At 37.2% G+C, this 16,312-nt stretch overlaps 1 protein-coding gene across 6 annotated transcripts in view; it reads right to left on the bottom strand.

The window, feature by feature from the left end:
• Nucleotides 1-16,312, bottom strand: part of LOC140138889 (uncharacterized) — a 241,675-nt gene that overhangs the window by 17,431 nt on the left and 207,932 nt on the right. For all 6 annotated transcript variants that reach the window (XM_072160672.1, XM_072160671.1, XM_072160674.1 and 3 more), the window contains exons 5-9: nt 14,994-15,114; nt 12,231-12,302; nt 8,930-9,001; nt 6,473-6,547; nt 2,896-2,967 (exon numbers count right to left, since the gene is read on the bottom strand). In XM_072160672.1, the coding sequence (XP_072016773.1) occupies nt 2,896-2,967; nt 6,473-6,547; nt 8,930-9,001; nt 12,231-12,302; nt 14,994-15,114 (412 nt within the window). The remainder of the gene's footprint in view (nt 1-2,895; nt 2,968-6,472; nt 6,548-8,929; nt 9,002-12,230; nt 12,303-14,993; nt 15,115-16,312) is intronic.

The raw sequence follows: 16,312 nt of genomic DNA on the forward strand, positions 1-16,312 counted from the left end.
GTCCCAGCCCCTCCTGGAATACGCTAAACTTGTGCTTACAGACACATTCAGTGATCCCAGCGATAGTGTAAAATTAAAATTGTTTATAAATTGCTTAAAGGTGCAGGATAAGTCATTCAAATTGTCATTTCGTATTTTTGAAATGAAAAAAAAGGCAAAAACGAAGAAAACAGCAGTATTGACGAAGTTGAAGCCCCATTCAAATACATGTAGCTAATTTATATACTGTCAGTATATAAATGTAAATTCCCTATTTTTGTCATAAATACACGACTTTCGGCTGAACACTAGCAGGCTATGTTAACACATTTATGACAATGACAAATCTACCAAAATCTGAATTTTGAATTTTTAAGATCGTCAGGATGAGCAAATCACTGATTGGGCCTTTAACTGACTGAGTAGGGAAGCCTTGATGCAAGGACCTAATCTGTCGCACCTTTTTGCCGCTGGCTGCGGCGCTTGATCCAAATATCGTTTGTGTCTTTGACTGATAAAAAAGAACATGTACCAAAATAGCAGCGTGAATAATATAGCACAGCGGTTTTATTACATAGTGTTAAAAGAAAATCAAATAATATACACGTTCTGCTCACCGGGACTTATAAGACCTGCAAGATATACAGATTTTAGACCTGCTTTGCATAGCTTTTATAAGTGACCCGACCCGTAATCTCTGGGTCGTGAGTTCGAGTCATGGCACGGTATCCTTGGGCTTAATCCCGTTCACCCATGTGCAAATGGTTACCGGCTTATGCTGGGAAGGTTAAGGCGGCAGATAAAAGGAATAAAGACCAAAACGAACATATTCTTGTTTATGCCATAATATTGTAGTCTTTCAACCCTTTCACAACTTCAGCTGTGTAACTTACAAAAAAATCCCGCTGAAAGGTGGTTCTTTTAATTTTAGAATATAAATAAAAAATGGCTCTGGAATTTTAGTACTGATCATACTGTAGACGATCACCAGAATATTTATGTTCTGATCATACTATAGACTGATGTGACGTCATTGGCAAGGAGTTTGTCTATTGTTCCTTATCCGGAAATATGTTCGCGCATTATGTTGTGTTCAGGGGCCGTGTTTTTAAAATTCCCGCCTCATCACAATAAGGCATCGGACAGTGTACTGAACGTATGAAGTTCGCTCAAGCATAATCAGTAGGCCAGTCCCCTTTCGCCTCATTAAATATGTGTCACATTAGGTCACGGATTATAATAGTTTGAATCCTTTATTTGAGGTCAATAGATAAAAGAGAGGCCTTGAGTTGAATCACACAGGTGTTGCCTCTAGATATTATCGTCAAATCTGCCAATATACCAGATTTCATGGAGGCGGCGCGCTTGCCTATTCATAGCGCTCAAATTTCATCAATCCCGTTGTACACTTTATGTTACTGAGTGCAAGGGCTGGTAATATTCCCACTTATGGTAATTACGCGTATGTGTGCTGGTTAGTTTGGTCACATTTTTTGGTGGCCCTACTTATAATATTGTATTTGTATGCAATTGTATTATTAAAATTGTATCATAATCCGGGACCTCCGATTTCATCCTGTTTTCACAATCGGCGATAAGTTGTCAAAAACTTCCTTCACTCAATGGAAATTGGGGAACTGCTGAGATCATATTGGTGAATGTTACAATCTAATAGGGCATATGTGTGCGCCGTGTTTGGCTGCAACCGGCCTAGTTGATTAGACCTGATTTTGATGATTCACCAGTGTCACCGAAATTATAGCGCTTAAAAAATGCGTTATATAAATCTAACATGAATTTAATTTTTTATATATATTTTATAAATATTCGCTTTTAAATCGCTTTTAAGTTGCCCCACCCCTTAACAGAGTCGTTGTGCGGGATTAGTGGCGGACTATCCAAACATTATAGACGTCAGAGTATGGTCATATCGTTTCGATTTTGTTGTATAAAACTTTCTGTACTTTTAAAGAATGCATCAAAAGCTGCAGCTGTCAAATGGGCTTTAAATATGGGTCAGCGTCATCTCAAATCTCTATCCAATCAGAAAAAAAACCACTTTGCCGACTATTTATTATTGACTTTTTCTGAAATAATAAACGAAGAAGCCATGTAGTAACTATATTGCTATTGGGGGGATCTATCGAGTGCGAGCTGGTAGTACATTCAGTTGTTAAACGACAGCGACGTTATTCCAATCAATCATCGCTCATTGCCTGAGTGTAAATTCAGGTTTAAGATATGTGACCGTCCACGGCGAATGAGCCGGAATTTCCTCCCCCGGTCGATTTTGTTTTATTTCGTGTTTAAAAATAAACATCATAAACTTAAAAATGGTATATCATTTGACTTCAAACGATATCCAGAAGCGGGGTTATGGTTTGATAAACTTTGCTCCTTCAACAAAATTATAGCTTTTACGTTTTTACATGTGTCTCTTTTTCCACATTGCTGGCAATAAATATCAAACAGTCATAATTGGCGGTCATTTCAAATCATCCCCAAGTCAACGAGGTTTAAGAAAGTTCTCTCATTGTTAATTGTTGGTTATGCATACCTGTACAAAATACAATGCCTGGTAACCCACCACTTGAACAGGATTTAGCAAACGCAAACAAAGACCAGAGCTATTAAAAGTTCTATAGCCATCTAAGGTAGAAGCTTATTATCCACTTCAACAATAGAATTATTGATTAGTTTTTGACTATCAAAATGAGACGGATGTCGGGCCAGCTTAAGTTACCGATGAATACGACCTTCGTACACATTTTACACCGTAACTCCGAATACAATTTAGGGAATTTACGGCTCATTTGTGCTGCCGGGTCACATATGTTATGTCAACACATGATCATGATGATGATGTTGGTTGGTTATTTCGAACTTAATTTTTGACTTGATACTTTACTCACTTACAGATTGACAAGGTGATTGCAAGATTTAAACACCCCAGGCTGTAATCGGAGCAGCTTATTGCCATCCAGTCTCCTGAAACATGAAATACATCATCAATGGTTATGATTATGGAACAAAGTGCATTTGAGGCAAATAATAAAATAAATGACGTGGTGTTTGCCAGACTGTATTGCCATTGGTGAAATTATTTGCTTAAGTCCTATTCAGTGATCCCAGCGAAAGTATAAAAAATTAAAATTGTGAAGAATAAGTCATTAAAATTGTAATTAGGTATTTCTGAAATTTTTCTATTTTGTCTATAATAACTCGTCACGGCTTTTGGTTTAACAACTAGCAGGCTGTGTTAGCACATCTATGACAAAGGTTCCAAAATCTGAATTTTGATGATTTTTACGATCCTCCGGATGATAAAATCACTACATGGGCCTTTAAGTAATTAGTGTCGTTATTGCCGCTGGAAGTACCTTTGTCGATAGTGATCCATGGGGTGATTAGGATGAGAGTGATGGTGGTTTATATTATTAAAGCGATCACTTGCATGTGCTTATGCATTGTTTCGTCATCACTGCTATTACAGCCACAAATGGAGTTGGTAGGTGGGTGAGGGGTGTGCGTATGGATTGGTGAATAATCGAATGGGCAGCAATATAGCGATTTGTCTTGATGGTTATGGTGGTTGATGCTGCGACACCACCTGTTCGTAGGACTATCACTGATAGCGGTAGTAGTAGGTGGTGATGTTTTGTGTTGGTGCTGTTGGCAGTGGCGTAACTACGGGGGGGGGCAGAGGGGGGCAACATGGTTTCAAGAATAGGAGGGCATTTTGTATCCTTAGCCCCTAGCTACCCCACCGCTCGCGTCTAATATTCTCGGGGGGGGTAGGGTAGCCAATTTTGTTTCTTGCCCCGGGCGCTACCAACCCTAGTTACGCCACTGGCTGTTGGTGGAGTGTTAGGTACTGTTGATTCAACTGCTGGTGCTGCAATTGTTGTTGTTGTATTTGTTATTGTTGTTAATGGTGTTAATGGTGTTGCTGGTAGTGTTTGTCATCACTGTTGTTGCTTTATGTTATATTAACGTTGCTGCTACTGCTGTAGTTATTGGTGGTGGTGCTCATGATGCTTCAGCAGCAGCTGCTGTTGTTATTATTGTAAAATTGAAATGATGGTAATGATGTTGCCGGTGTTTGTTTAAACGGTCACTCCATTCGGAGACTCACGTGGCTCCTGATGAGAGCAGGTTCATGCAAAATGTTCAAGCAAGCCTAAAAAGCCTATATTATAAGCATGCTGACCAACATGAAATATAAAGAGAGGAAGACAGAATATTCTAATTCAGTTGGTGCGTCTTGTCAAGAATACACGCAATTTTATGGCACGCCAGAGTGGACAAAACCTAAAAAAAACATTGAGAAAAAAAAAAAAAAAAAAACATTGAGAAAAAAAAATCACATCGAGAAAGAAAAAAAAACTCCACCGAGAAAAAAAACAGCACACTGAGAAAGAAAAAAAATCCATCGAGCAAAAAAAGACATTGAGAAAAAAAAAAACTCTACTAAGAAAAAAAGCGCACTGAGAAAAAAAAACACTCTTCAAGAATAAAGAAAATATCATCGCAAAATAAGAAAAAACTCATCGAGAACTAATAGAATATTGTCCTCTTTGGCGTGCCATAGTGGACAAAACCTAAAACAAAAACACATTGTATTGAAAAAAAAACGTCATCGAGGAAAAAAAAACCTAACCGAGAATTAAAAAAAAACTTCACCGAGAATTGAAAAAAAAACAGCATCGAGAAATAGTCTCCTCCGCTGCCGAAAAAAAAAACCTGGCTGCGGAGGAGATTTATTTATTTATTTATTTATTTATTTATTTATTTATTTATTTATTTATTTATTTATTTATTTATTTATTTATTCGGAAATGCAGCAAAATTAGTTTTTATTTTTTTTAAATTTATTTATTTAATTATTTATTTATTTATTTATTTGTTATTTACTTATTACCTCCCCCCATAGTCCGAAAGGTCCGTTAGTCCAAAAATTCAATAACTAATAAACCCTTATCCATAGCCCAGTCCTAATCCTAACCATAAGCTTCAACTAAACCCTAACCTATGCCTAAGCCATAGTCCTAAATCTATTTTTGGAAATTGGAAATTTGAAACCTAAAATTTGAAATTTTGTAATTGGTGGATTTTCGCCTTAAAGTGTGTGGGTGTTTGTGTGTAGGGGGGGAACTGGGGTCTAGAAAAATATTTCCACCTTCCCTCCTCCCTGGTAGTGCCGCCACTGAACATAACTGAACCTAATTTCAACTCTAATTTTAACGTAAATTGACCAAACCATAACTTTAACCCTTTTCAGAATAATGACCCTCGGACTAATAGGCTAGCTGTCCCCGACCCCCTCAACTCTAACTTTCTCACTCACTCGCTCACTCACATTCAAATAAGTAACAAAATGTACAAAAAACAAATTCAGAACATACATACATTCATACAAAAGTACACATAATATAGCGCTGTTACATCAAGATCTAAGCGCAGTATGAACCAGTGAAAAACGGCAATAAGAGAAAATGGCAAATATATATTATACAATACAAGTAAAAACATTATTCATCATTGGATACAAGTGTGTTTTCAGACATTTTTGAACTTGGCAAGTGTGTCACAGTATATCCAATTGAAATAGATGACACCACAAGCAATGATATCCAAACACTGTATTTATGTCCACTGTGAAACGAAACCGTATCCAAAGACATTAGATGCAAATGCAAGGTTAGCAGATAGCTAGAGCTAATAAAATCACTATCTGCTCTAGAGAGAGGTTCAGGGTGCTACCACAAGGGTGCACACCTATGTCAGCGCCGGCATCCACTACTCAAAATATTGCCCAGTCCATCCATTATGACACGATATTGGATAAGCAAAAGACAAATTCCTTTTATTCTCTAATTGAAGAATAACAGAACAAGGAAAAGAAAGCCATTCCCAACAAACCATGTGGACAATGTTATTATTAGCATTGGATCAAGGAAAAGTCTAACCCAATCTCAACTGTCACAGAGTTGATGTTGATGGTTTGGTGTTGTTGGTGTTGGTGTTGTTATTGGTGGTGTTGGTATTGGTATTGGTGATGTTGGTATAATAGCGGGGTTGGTAATGCATGCGTTGGTATTGACATTGGTGGTGTTGGTGGTAATTGGTGTAGGAGTCGATAGTGTTGTCAGTTTCGGTCTTGTTTGTGTTGGTGGTGTTGGCTTCGGTGGTGTTGGTCTTGGTGCGTCGGTAGTGTTGGTGTTGTACGTGATGTTGTCGGCTGCGTTGGCCTTGGGGGTATTGTGGTGGTGGAGGTGGAAAGAGGATTTGGTAGCAGCTTATAGTAGATGGTAACGTAAGTAAATTGTACAAATGTGACGGTGGTTAACATGTGGTTGGAACATACTAATTGATGGACGTGTGTTTCTGACGGTGGAAAAGATTATTTCATTTCGATAATGATGATAATGATATAAACGTTCGTTAGTCCAAATTGTTTTCAATTAGTTTAATTGCAACAAGGGATACTTACAAACTCGACAACGTCGTCGGAAAACCCTCACAGTGCTCCGTTTCAAAGTGTAAAATATTATTTTTATGTAGATGGCTGAAAACAAGCGCACAAAGTGATTACTTGACTATTGATGATTTTTGATAGACAAATCCATTGTTAAGAAGTAGAAAGATTAAAACATTCAACTGAACTCACCAGGTTATTTTCCCAAATATTTCAGAACCAACTGGTTCCTTCCTACTTCTTGTTTACTACCTGCACGTATGAACTTACACAACTGTATAAATCCATTGTTGTTGTGCTCAAATTATGAGCTTTCGATGACCGGGTTATGTCATCTTGATCACAGATGTCCTGCCGTCATAGGACTTGGTAGTCTCTTACTTAGAGCTAGCAGCGAGTCGGCAGAACGTACAGCGAGCTTGGACATCTGTGATCAAGATGGTATGACCCGGTCATCGAATGCTCAGAAAGTGAGTATAAAACATTGGATTTGTCTATCAAAAGATCACCAATCGTATGGAACAATCCTACAAATGAAACTCTTTAGCATTGCTTGATACTGTTATAACGGTTAGTGTCTTTTGTAAATTGAATTTAGTTAATCCAATTGCTCTTAATTTGATCATTAAGCATAAGTAGGCTAGTTTGAGCATGAAGCGTCTCCTAATTAGAAATAATTCTTTCTATATATGCTACTGTATCCGTGACCGTTGGGTATAATGGCGCATTCTGATAGCGTTCGTATGTTAAAACAACAGCAAGATTTCTTTAAAAAAAAGATGTTTACAAAATGTTACTTTCACTATATCAGATATGTTTTCTTTTAATGTTGAACCGTATAGATGAGGAACGCATATCGCTATTTCCTTCCAGAGTCGATCAGCAAATCTGGTGGATGATTAAATCTTGGATCAAGATTTTTCTGGAATACAGCACCTAAAGCCTTTTTGCAGGGTATTTTAGCTTATTAAAGTTTATGCTATCAGATACGGGTCCTTTTAATGTTAAGAGCCGGAAAGATGAGGGATTTCATCGAGAGTCGATCATGGATCTGTATATCGGCGAATCTGTTTGGCTGATTAGATCTTAGGATCCCAAGCACATTTTTCAGTAGTACAGCACATTAACGAGGGCCCGGAGCTAGTGCTAGTCATGACATGATCTCAGTACTGTGCAGCTATGCAATTACATTAGTGACTTGTCAGCAATAATTCTCAAGTGATGGTCAAGCTACTATCTTGTGATAACAATCTAGCATTCCCATGTGACTCATCTTGCTTGCGGCAAAAGTCATCAAAAAGTTTCGACAAGTTTTTGATTTCGAAATTGCACTATAATATTTTGATTTGATTGTGCTTTAGTTACCGGTGATAAAACCTTTCTTGAACTAAGAAAAACGGCAGTAAATGACACTTCGTAGCAAAAAAAAAAAAATAACATTCCTAAAATTATTTTGTCGGCGAGAAGGTACTTTTCAAGGTTAACAGATAGGGTTCTGTAATCCACCTGTCTTGGTGAACTCATGTGAGTTCAGTATACAATATTGTGACTTCAGCTAGATACATGTTGTCCTTGATAACATCTCAATGTCAATACTTTAGAGAAAACATAATCAAAATGACAACTAACTTGATATGCTTGACTTCCTGTACCACGTCTCTATTTCAAGTCATGATACTCTGCGGACATTGCCGTAAGCGTGTTAGATCAGGTAATACGTGCTTCATCAAACCTAACCACAATCAGTATTATTGACCATCGTATAGACCCTTTGCCTTCTCCTTATAATGCACTATTTTAGGGGTATGACGTAGTGCATCAACCTCGTAAACATTAGTTGAACGCGTAAACTTGTTTTTAGGAGTCACGTGTTTGTTCATACTTTTATAGGGTTAGATTTTTAGCGAAAATACCAAACACTTGTTCCATGCGGTTCCGTCCGGTTGAAGCCGGTTTCTATTGTTCTAAACAATGGAACGCGGTTCAACCGCCGATAACCGCCGGTCAAGTATTTTGAAAGTAGTTGGTCACGCATGTAATGATTCAGTGCCCCACCCCCGCAAAATGCCGTTACGGTTAGATAATGAAATCTACCAATCTTTTTCAAAATTGTGTATACAACCCCGTTTGACTGTCTGTCTGTGTTCGGTGTCTAGACAGACAGGTGGAGCTGAAGGGTCACGTGGATTTATTTAATGGATTATAGTTAAGTCTTGGACCTTATTATTCTTATCTTTCAACCTTCTATAAGCTGGCTCTGTTTCATCAATATTAGTCTCATATTTCACGGCCTCGACTGGATAATAAGTTATGATAGAGTCGTGAGACGTTTCTTCTACTGCTCTATGTATCATGATGCAAAAGGGCAACTAGTGTCGGTCGGTGTTTTCCCTCCTCCGGTTCGTCACGCATAACATTTTTTTAAAATTTAATTAAATTTAAATTTAATACAAAATGGCATCCTAAACTTACATTTTCTGTACGAATTGTAATCCTTTAAATGCACCTGGATCAATAAATGATAAGTTGTTTTTCCCAAGATTTCTGTAAAAGAAAAGAAATGGGGAAAATTATATAGAATGTAACGATATAATCAAAGTGGGCTAATAACTCCCATTATGGTGGATGGAGTGCTTGGATGCTCTTAAGAGAAAAGGAATTCCTCATTTTTGTTTTTAAGTTTCTCGACCTCAAACTTCATGCCCACTTTTTACATTTAATGCTCGTCTCTTTCTCAAAGAAGAAGCAAAAAATTACCCACATCCCACGGCGTTATGTATTGAATGTTATCTAAATATATGAGACGTGTGTCCTTTGAGCATTTCTGCCGATGCTTCGAAGGGCAAAAGAAACCTCAGTATGTTCAAGAAGCATTATGTGTTGTATTTTATTTTATCTTTTGAGACTTTTTCTTTCATCACTTATGCCATGGATTTAATGGCGTGGTACATTATCTAATTCAAAAGATGTTATTTCTTTCTGAAATGTTTTTTTTCTTCAAGAAATACAGTACCTGCACATACCTGATTTAAAGTAGTATTACATTAGTCAGTCTATGTATATTCTGCATATTACAGAAAAGAGTAATCTTTTGTTTTCGAACGCAATAAGTTCCTTTAATATCACTTAAAGTGGAATCAGCTTAAAATACGGACATGTCCAAACATATAATACGATGTGACGCCCTGGGAATCCACAATAGGATCGTGAAGATGCCACTCTGAAATCAGACAACTTTGATCAAATTGTGTTGTTGTTTGTTACGTTGCGAAAATAGGACCTTGATTCTTGGAGCCGTCTGAGTGGGAGTGATGTATTTTAGCTTGTCTTATATAAGCTTTTGAGATTACGTGATTTCCATGACTTGAATGAGCCTGCATTTGTCTTTCTCATTGAACTTGCAGAATATAGCCTAGATCCTGTTTCCGCTCCTTCCCATCATGCCATATTCCATATAATCTTATAGTGTGTGAGCGCGGGTTTTTTTTGTTGGGGGGGTTGGACGGTACCAATGTGGGGGGGGGGGACAAAGCTGCACTTTTACCATATGTAGTTTACATCATAGGCTACACAAAAATGCCGGATAGCAATTGAACCGGAGTAGCTTTTGGCGGGAAAAGGTCATCGAACTTTACACAGGGTCAAATTTCAAAGTTGCTCAAAATTGTGTTAAAAACTATTCCATTGTATTTCTCTAGTCACAAGGATTCAGAAAATATAGTTTGACTATAGTTAGATCTAGGACGTACCGTTCTTTAGTTATAACCAAAAAGGTCAATGTAAATAAAACAAGCAGACCTCGCCCATCTGCTAATTTAGCAGATAGGCGAGATCTGCTTGTTCTCTGTTGACAAGGGGCAGTCTTCAGTGAGGCTCTTTTCAGAGCCACCAAACCTTCAGATTTAGCAGATATGCGAGATCTGCAAAATATATTCCGTGTAAAACGTTTTAAAAACTTTTTGTGTTTGCTAGTATATTACCTTGGTCGGGACTGAATGCAAGGCTTAATGTGATCTACATCAGGGGCCCATTTCACAAAGACTTGCGATTGATCTTACGATTGATTTAATAGGGGATTACGTGTGGTAAATCAATCGTAAGATCAATCTTAAGGCTTTGTGAAACGGCCCCCAGGTATGAAGGAAATTAACAATAGCCTTTTTCTGTTCCAATTTACTACGAATACGTTACACTATTACAGGCGTTTTAAAAACAGAAAACTTGCAGGCACGCAATAGTTATAAGGAGTTACAGACGTTAACACTTACTAACAAAACTGGAACAGTCTTGATTGGTCCTTTTAATCGTATTTGCTCTATATCTTGGTCAATTATGGAAATGCAATAATCTCCGTGGGCCGCGCTTGGCCACGAAATGACAAGGACTCGGACGAATTCGGTTATCATCATTGTTGATCATGCATGAAACTAGTTAGAACAAGATTTACTTCATGCATGAAATTCAATCTGCCATTATAGATGTACTTCAAGTTTGTTTGGTTAATTAGTTTCGATTGATGAAAGTATCAAACTATTATTCTGCATCAATTGCGCTTGAATCTCAAACATGTTCAATGCTCCGTCAGTATATGGTATACGCAAGTTGAGTACACTTTAACCAATATTGAGTTCTATTTACTAGATGCACGATTTACAACTTACGATTTGCAGACGACATTGCACTAATTGCCAACAGTGAAGAAGACCTCCAGTCACTGGTTAGCCTCATTCATCAAAGCAGCTCAGCTTTTGGCCTCAAAATAAATATCGCTAAAACAGAAGTCCAGGCCATATGCAAAGAGGACACCCATCTGAACATCACAATTGACAATACCCAGCTTCTGCAGGTGGAGGAGTTCACAAACCTGGGAGGAAAGATCACCCAAAAAGGATCCTGCTCAGAAGATATTAAACTTCGAATAGGCAAAGCTCTAGGAGCTGTGCAGAGACTACAGAGTATCTGGAGTGCTAAGGACATCCAAACCAACACCAAGATTGAGCTTTACAAGGTCCTTGTTTTGTCAATATTGCTATACGGAGCAGAAACCTGGACATTGAAAAGAGAGGATGAGAATCGACTGATCACTTTCGAGATGATGTGCCTTAGGAAGATAATGGGAGTAACACGGAGAGACAGGATCCGAAACACCATCATCCGCAAAACCCTGGGTGTTGAATTTTCCATCTTGGACAGAATAACCCGGAAGAGACTGCATTTGTTTGGCCACGTCCAGAGAATGCCTCCCTCACGCCTTCCAAAGATGGCCTTTGAATGTCACATCCAGGGAGTCAGACCTAGAGGAAGACCACCAAAGAGGTGGAGAGACTGCCTGCTAGCTGACTGCAAAAGAACCAATCTAAACTCCATAGTAAACGCCAGCCATACAGCAGATGACAGAACAGTTTGGCGGGACATTGTGATGCGGATGCCACCACTCAACCCCCAGTTGGAGTGAACGGCATAGGTCAAGGTAGGTCAAGGTCGTCAGACAAAGGATACAAACTAGTCTCCGTCATAGGAGAGTGATTAGATAGGTAGACGGGCGTACGAATACGATCACGGCGTTTGTGGAAATCGCTTCCCTTCTGATATCTCTAACGTAAACACCAGTTTATTCCACACAAATATCAAACGTGCACCACATACCAACTGTATATTGAATAGACTGTAATCATTTGTTTGAAGTCCATCGATAAAAGCATACACTTACACTTACACTTAAAGCATTACTTACACTTACACTTACACTTACACTTAACAAGCATACACTTACACATAAGTAAGGTGATAAAGATGACTGAAAGCGTTTTCCGGTATGGATACCAAACTGCTGGTTTTCATCTCCCTAAAAAGGAACAACAAATTATGATACATAATTCCTGCTAATACGAACTTTCAGACAAGAACATTCCATTAACCAGTGTACTTCGGTTATATACAGTAAGCAAAAGAATTAATGTAGCAGTTGTGTTCAACCCTGTATATCCTAAATAAAGACACATTATGGCGAAATTAAAACAAGCAGCCGCTGCCTGTACTCTTTAGCTCTAATTTAGGACCTTATTTGTTGAAATTGGTTGAGAATTAAACCTAATGAAGATACGAAATAAAAAAGTTACACCTTTGTGTTCTCTAATCAATGAAAGCACGACGCTAGTTTTTCGTGCTAATCAATGAAAGCACGGCGCTAGTTCTCTTGTTCGCGAACGCTTTGTGTACAAATCAATAGGGCATGCAATGTGGCAAGCTGCAACTTTTAAATTTTCATCTTCCTTGGGTTTTTGGATCGTCGTGTCTTTATTTCTTGAACAATGTCAACGAATGAGGTGTTAAATTTGAGCTAAAAGATGCAGCTTTTGGCAGTTGGTTCCAATTATGACATATCTGTCTTTGTTTAGGGTATGCAGGGGTGAACGTAACTAGTACTTTTTTTATTTGGCTTACTGTATATAAATGCGCTTTTATAAATGCACACGTGACCATCTCCGCGCTGCCATAACAGCTTATAGACAGTAAGTCTAGAAGTGACCTTCTGCATAGCGAGTGGTCTTTCTATACATAGAATGCAAAGGCGGAATAACATGAGACTGCTGTGCAGCAAAATTGTCTATTTTGTTCAACTTTGTGATTATATTGTAAACGTTTCCGTCGTTGGATATTTTTTTCCGTCGTCAAATACTTTCAAAATGTTGTTTTTGATAACATATTACAAATTCAGAATTGCAAAATGTGTACTAATTTTGAAATTCAATTAATCCTATCCCTTTCTGTATAGTGGTTAATGCAGTGAGGAATTAGTCACGCTTGCTGGTCTTGGTATGTCGTGCCCATAGGTCACGTGCGTATTTATAAAAGCGCATTTATAGATATAACCGAAGTACACTGTTGAAAATGTTTTTGTATAGTCTTTGTATACTAAAAAGGCGAATGGTTTAAGGTAAAATGTTTCTAATATTAGCATAAGGTTCGGGAGAGCGAAATGGTTAGGATCTAGGACTTGCGCTTAATTGGGTTCAATGTTTGTTATATTATTATAGGTTTAGGGAAAAGTGTAGGAATATGTGTGTTTATATTATTATAGTTGGTACATATTTCTAATCAGAATAAACTTATGTAAAAGTTATAGGGAAAACTTGTTTTTAGAATCAAATGGTCAGGTTGCTAGGTTGTTGGTACCAAACCACACTGAGCGGATAATATTTAAGGCATTTTATTAATTGTTTTTGTTTGTTTGTTTTTTGGATGCTAATGTTTGTTTGTATTCTTTCTTTTGAAGTCCACGTTTGACTCTCATACAACGACTAAACACTCCAAGTGAGTTCCAATATATAAGCGCCCCGCAGGGCAGGAAAGCAAAGGTTACAGCTCCTTTTTTCATTTTCTCAGAAAAAGAGAGAGAGGTCAGGTAGACAGGCTGATTATGCTATTTTCACACCTTTAATCTATTATGGACAAATAAATAAAATCCCTATAAAAGGGAAAGGTCTATTTTCGATTTCTCGAACATGGACTGAATACAGAGCATGCTTGTGGAGTTGTTTCAAATGTCACTAGGGTAAAAACTCTTCCTGTGTACTTGCAACCTCCAAACGTGTTTTACAATGAACCAGCTACACCTTTATAAAAATACAGATTCATGTTTGTTCGAAAAGATAGTAATAAATGTGAGTTATTGCTAGATGCTTTTAGCAAATCGCATGACGCATCCTATGAGGAACCACCATAACAGTGTAAATATAAAATATACTGGCATACATATCACTGATTAAATTCTATTCCAGATAAGAGTGCCTCAATTAGAATAGAATTGCCTTTAGCAAGACTGTAGGACAACACTTCAACTCTGAACATTTTAAATAAATATAGACGTATCGTAGTCTTAACATGATTGTATTGTGACTAATTTAAAAGACTAGCTCGACTTCGAACTACTTACTCACAGAATGTTATAAGAAAACCAAATAGCTGTAACCTAATTGATCTGTTGCATGTTGACATAGTTTTTCCTCATAAATTGACACATTATTTTATTAAAATGTTTTAAGGCACTATCTGACTCTATTGCGCCCGTCTACTTTAATAGCGTACGTAGATGTAAAATCTAGCCATGAAAATATTAACTTAGTTTTGCTATGTCACTTTAATTATTAAAGCTGAATTGACAAGTGATGATCATAAAATACTAACATACTTGTTATCTGCGTAACTGTTGAAGTAGGACACGAATTACCCTTTAATCGGTTAGCCAATAGTTATCATATTTCTTCTACAAATGAGAGCAAATTGCCAAAAGTATTTATTTAATAGATAGAACAGAGTTTACACAAATACACCTGTTCTCCATGTTACCTGAAGTAGGACACGAATTACCCTCTTCTTTTGTAATCGTTTCAGCTGAATTTATTTTTCATAACCCTATCGAAGGTATCAATAATTGTCACGATTTCTACTCTCGATACGCCAGGTTTTATGATAATAAATATTGAGTGTTGCCAGATTAGGTATTATGGTTCAATCCTTAAATTTACAGACTTACAAATCCACGGTTGTGTTCGGTAAATCCCGTACTGTGTCCATATCCCAGTATCTGCAGGAAACCACCGCTCTTTGTGTGTCACTTTGAAGGCAATTGCAGTTATGTGGGCAGGGCGAGTTTTCTGTAAGAACAAATGCTAATCAAGTTATCTAAAAACGTAACTTGTTGGTAATAAAGACACGAAACATGAGATGATTGTTTACTTCTGTATCAGGTTTGATGATAAATCTCTTGGTTTCGGGTAATAAATCGACTGAGTTTAAGAATCATATGACTGGGCCAAATACAGGGTGTCCCAAAAAAATATCAAAAATATATAGTCACCAGTGTATCTAATTTTGATAAGTGCAATACAATGGCACACTTATTCCGTGACTTTCATGGAAATAGCTTGATTCGTTTGATTGGCGTGACATTGATGTTACTGAAAATTGACGAAAGCATTTGTGTAATTTTCAGCGCAAAGGCATCATAACACATGGATGCTTTACCACCATCGTCCAGCCGTATTGTGCAATAAATTAGAGAAATCCTACATTTTTCATAAGAAATACACCAAATTTGGCACAGGTGTAGAGCTTACAATGTAGAATAATTCTTGATACGGAATTAAGTGAAATATTTCAAAATGACTTCAGATATTTAGGTTAAAAAACGTGCTCTTTATGTGATTCTTACCACATTTTTTACCAAAAAAAACCCGTTATTATTACAGAGAATATAACTTCCTAAAGGATCCTCCGCAGTCAATTTTAATCTTTTCCGGTATGTAGCTGTGGGTTTGCCAACTTACTGTGGACTTTAAAATAAATCCTACGACACTAAGGACAAACATTCTCTATACTGTTATGACAAATCCATCTCTGCCGGTATTTAAAATGATGAAACTCACACACCGCAATGATTATCTTCAAATCTGCCGCCAAAGAAGAAATTGTATAAGGTCACTCAAGCGTAACAAATCCTTTATTCCATACAAGGATTACCTCGTAACATCATAAATAATCCAAAGATATCAACTATTTAGTAATATTAAGAACTGAATTAAAATAGGTTGTTGTGTCAAAATTTGGAATTCACCATTTTTACGCAATATCCTGTAACTTCTATTAGAAACGTCCAATTTCTAAAATCTAAAATTCCTAAGAAAGCTAAATATATGTAGATTTTATAGTTTAAAACAATATAATCACTAGTAGTTATGCTCTTCATACCTTCATAAATTCAACTTTCCCGGTATAAATTTCAATCAATGTGTTACAAGTGCAAGTCCTGGACTTGGGTTGTTCTTTCATACATACTGGATTTCAATCAATGTG

The sequence above is a fragment of the Amphiura filiformis genome, chromosome 18 (assembly GCF_039555335.1).
Source record: "Amphiura filiformis chromosome 18, Afil_fr2py, whole genome shotgun sequence".
Lineage (NCBI taxonomy): Eukaryota > Metazoa > Echinodermata > Ophiuroidea > Amphilepidida > Amphiuridae > Amphiura > Amphiura filiformis.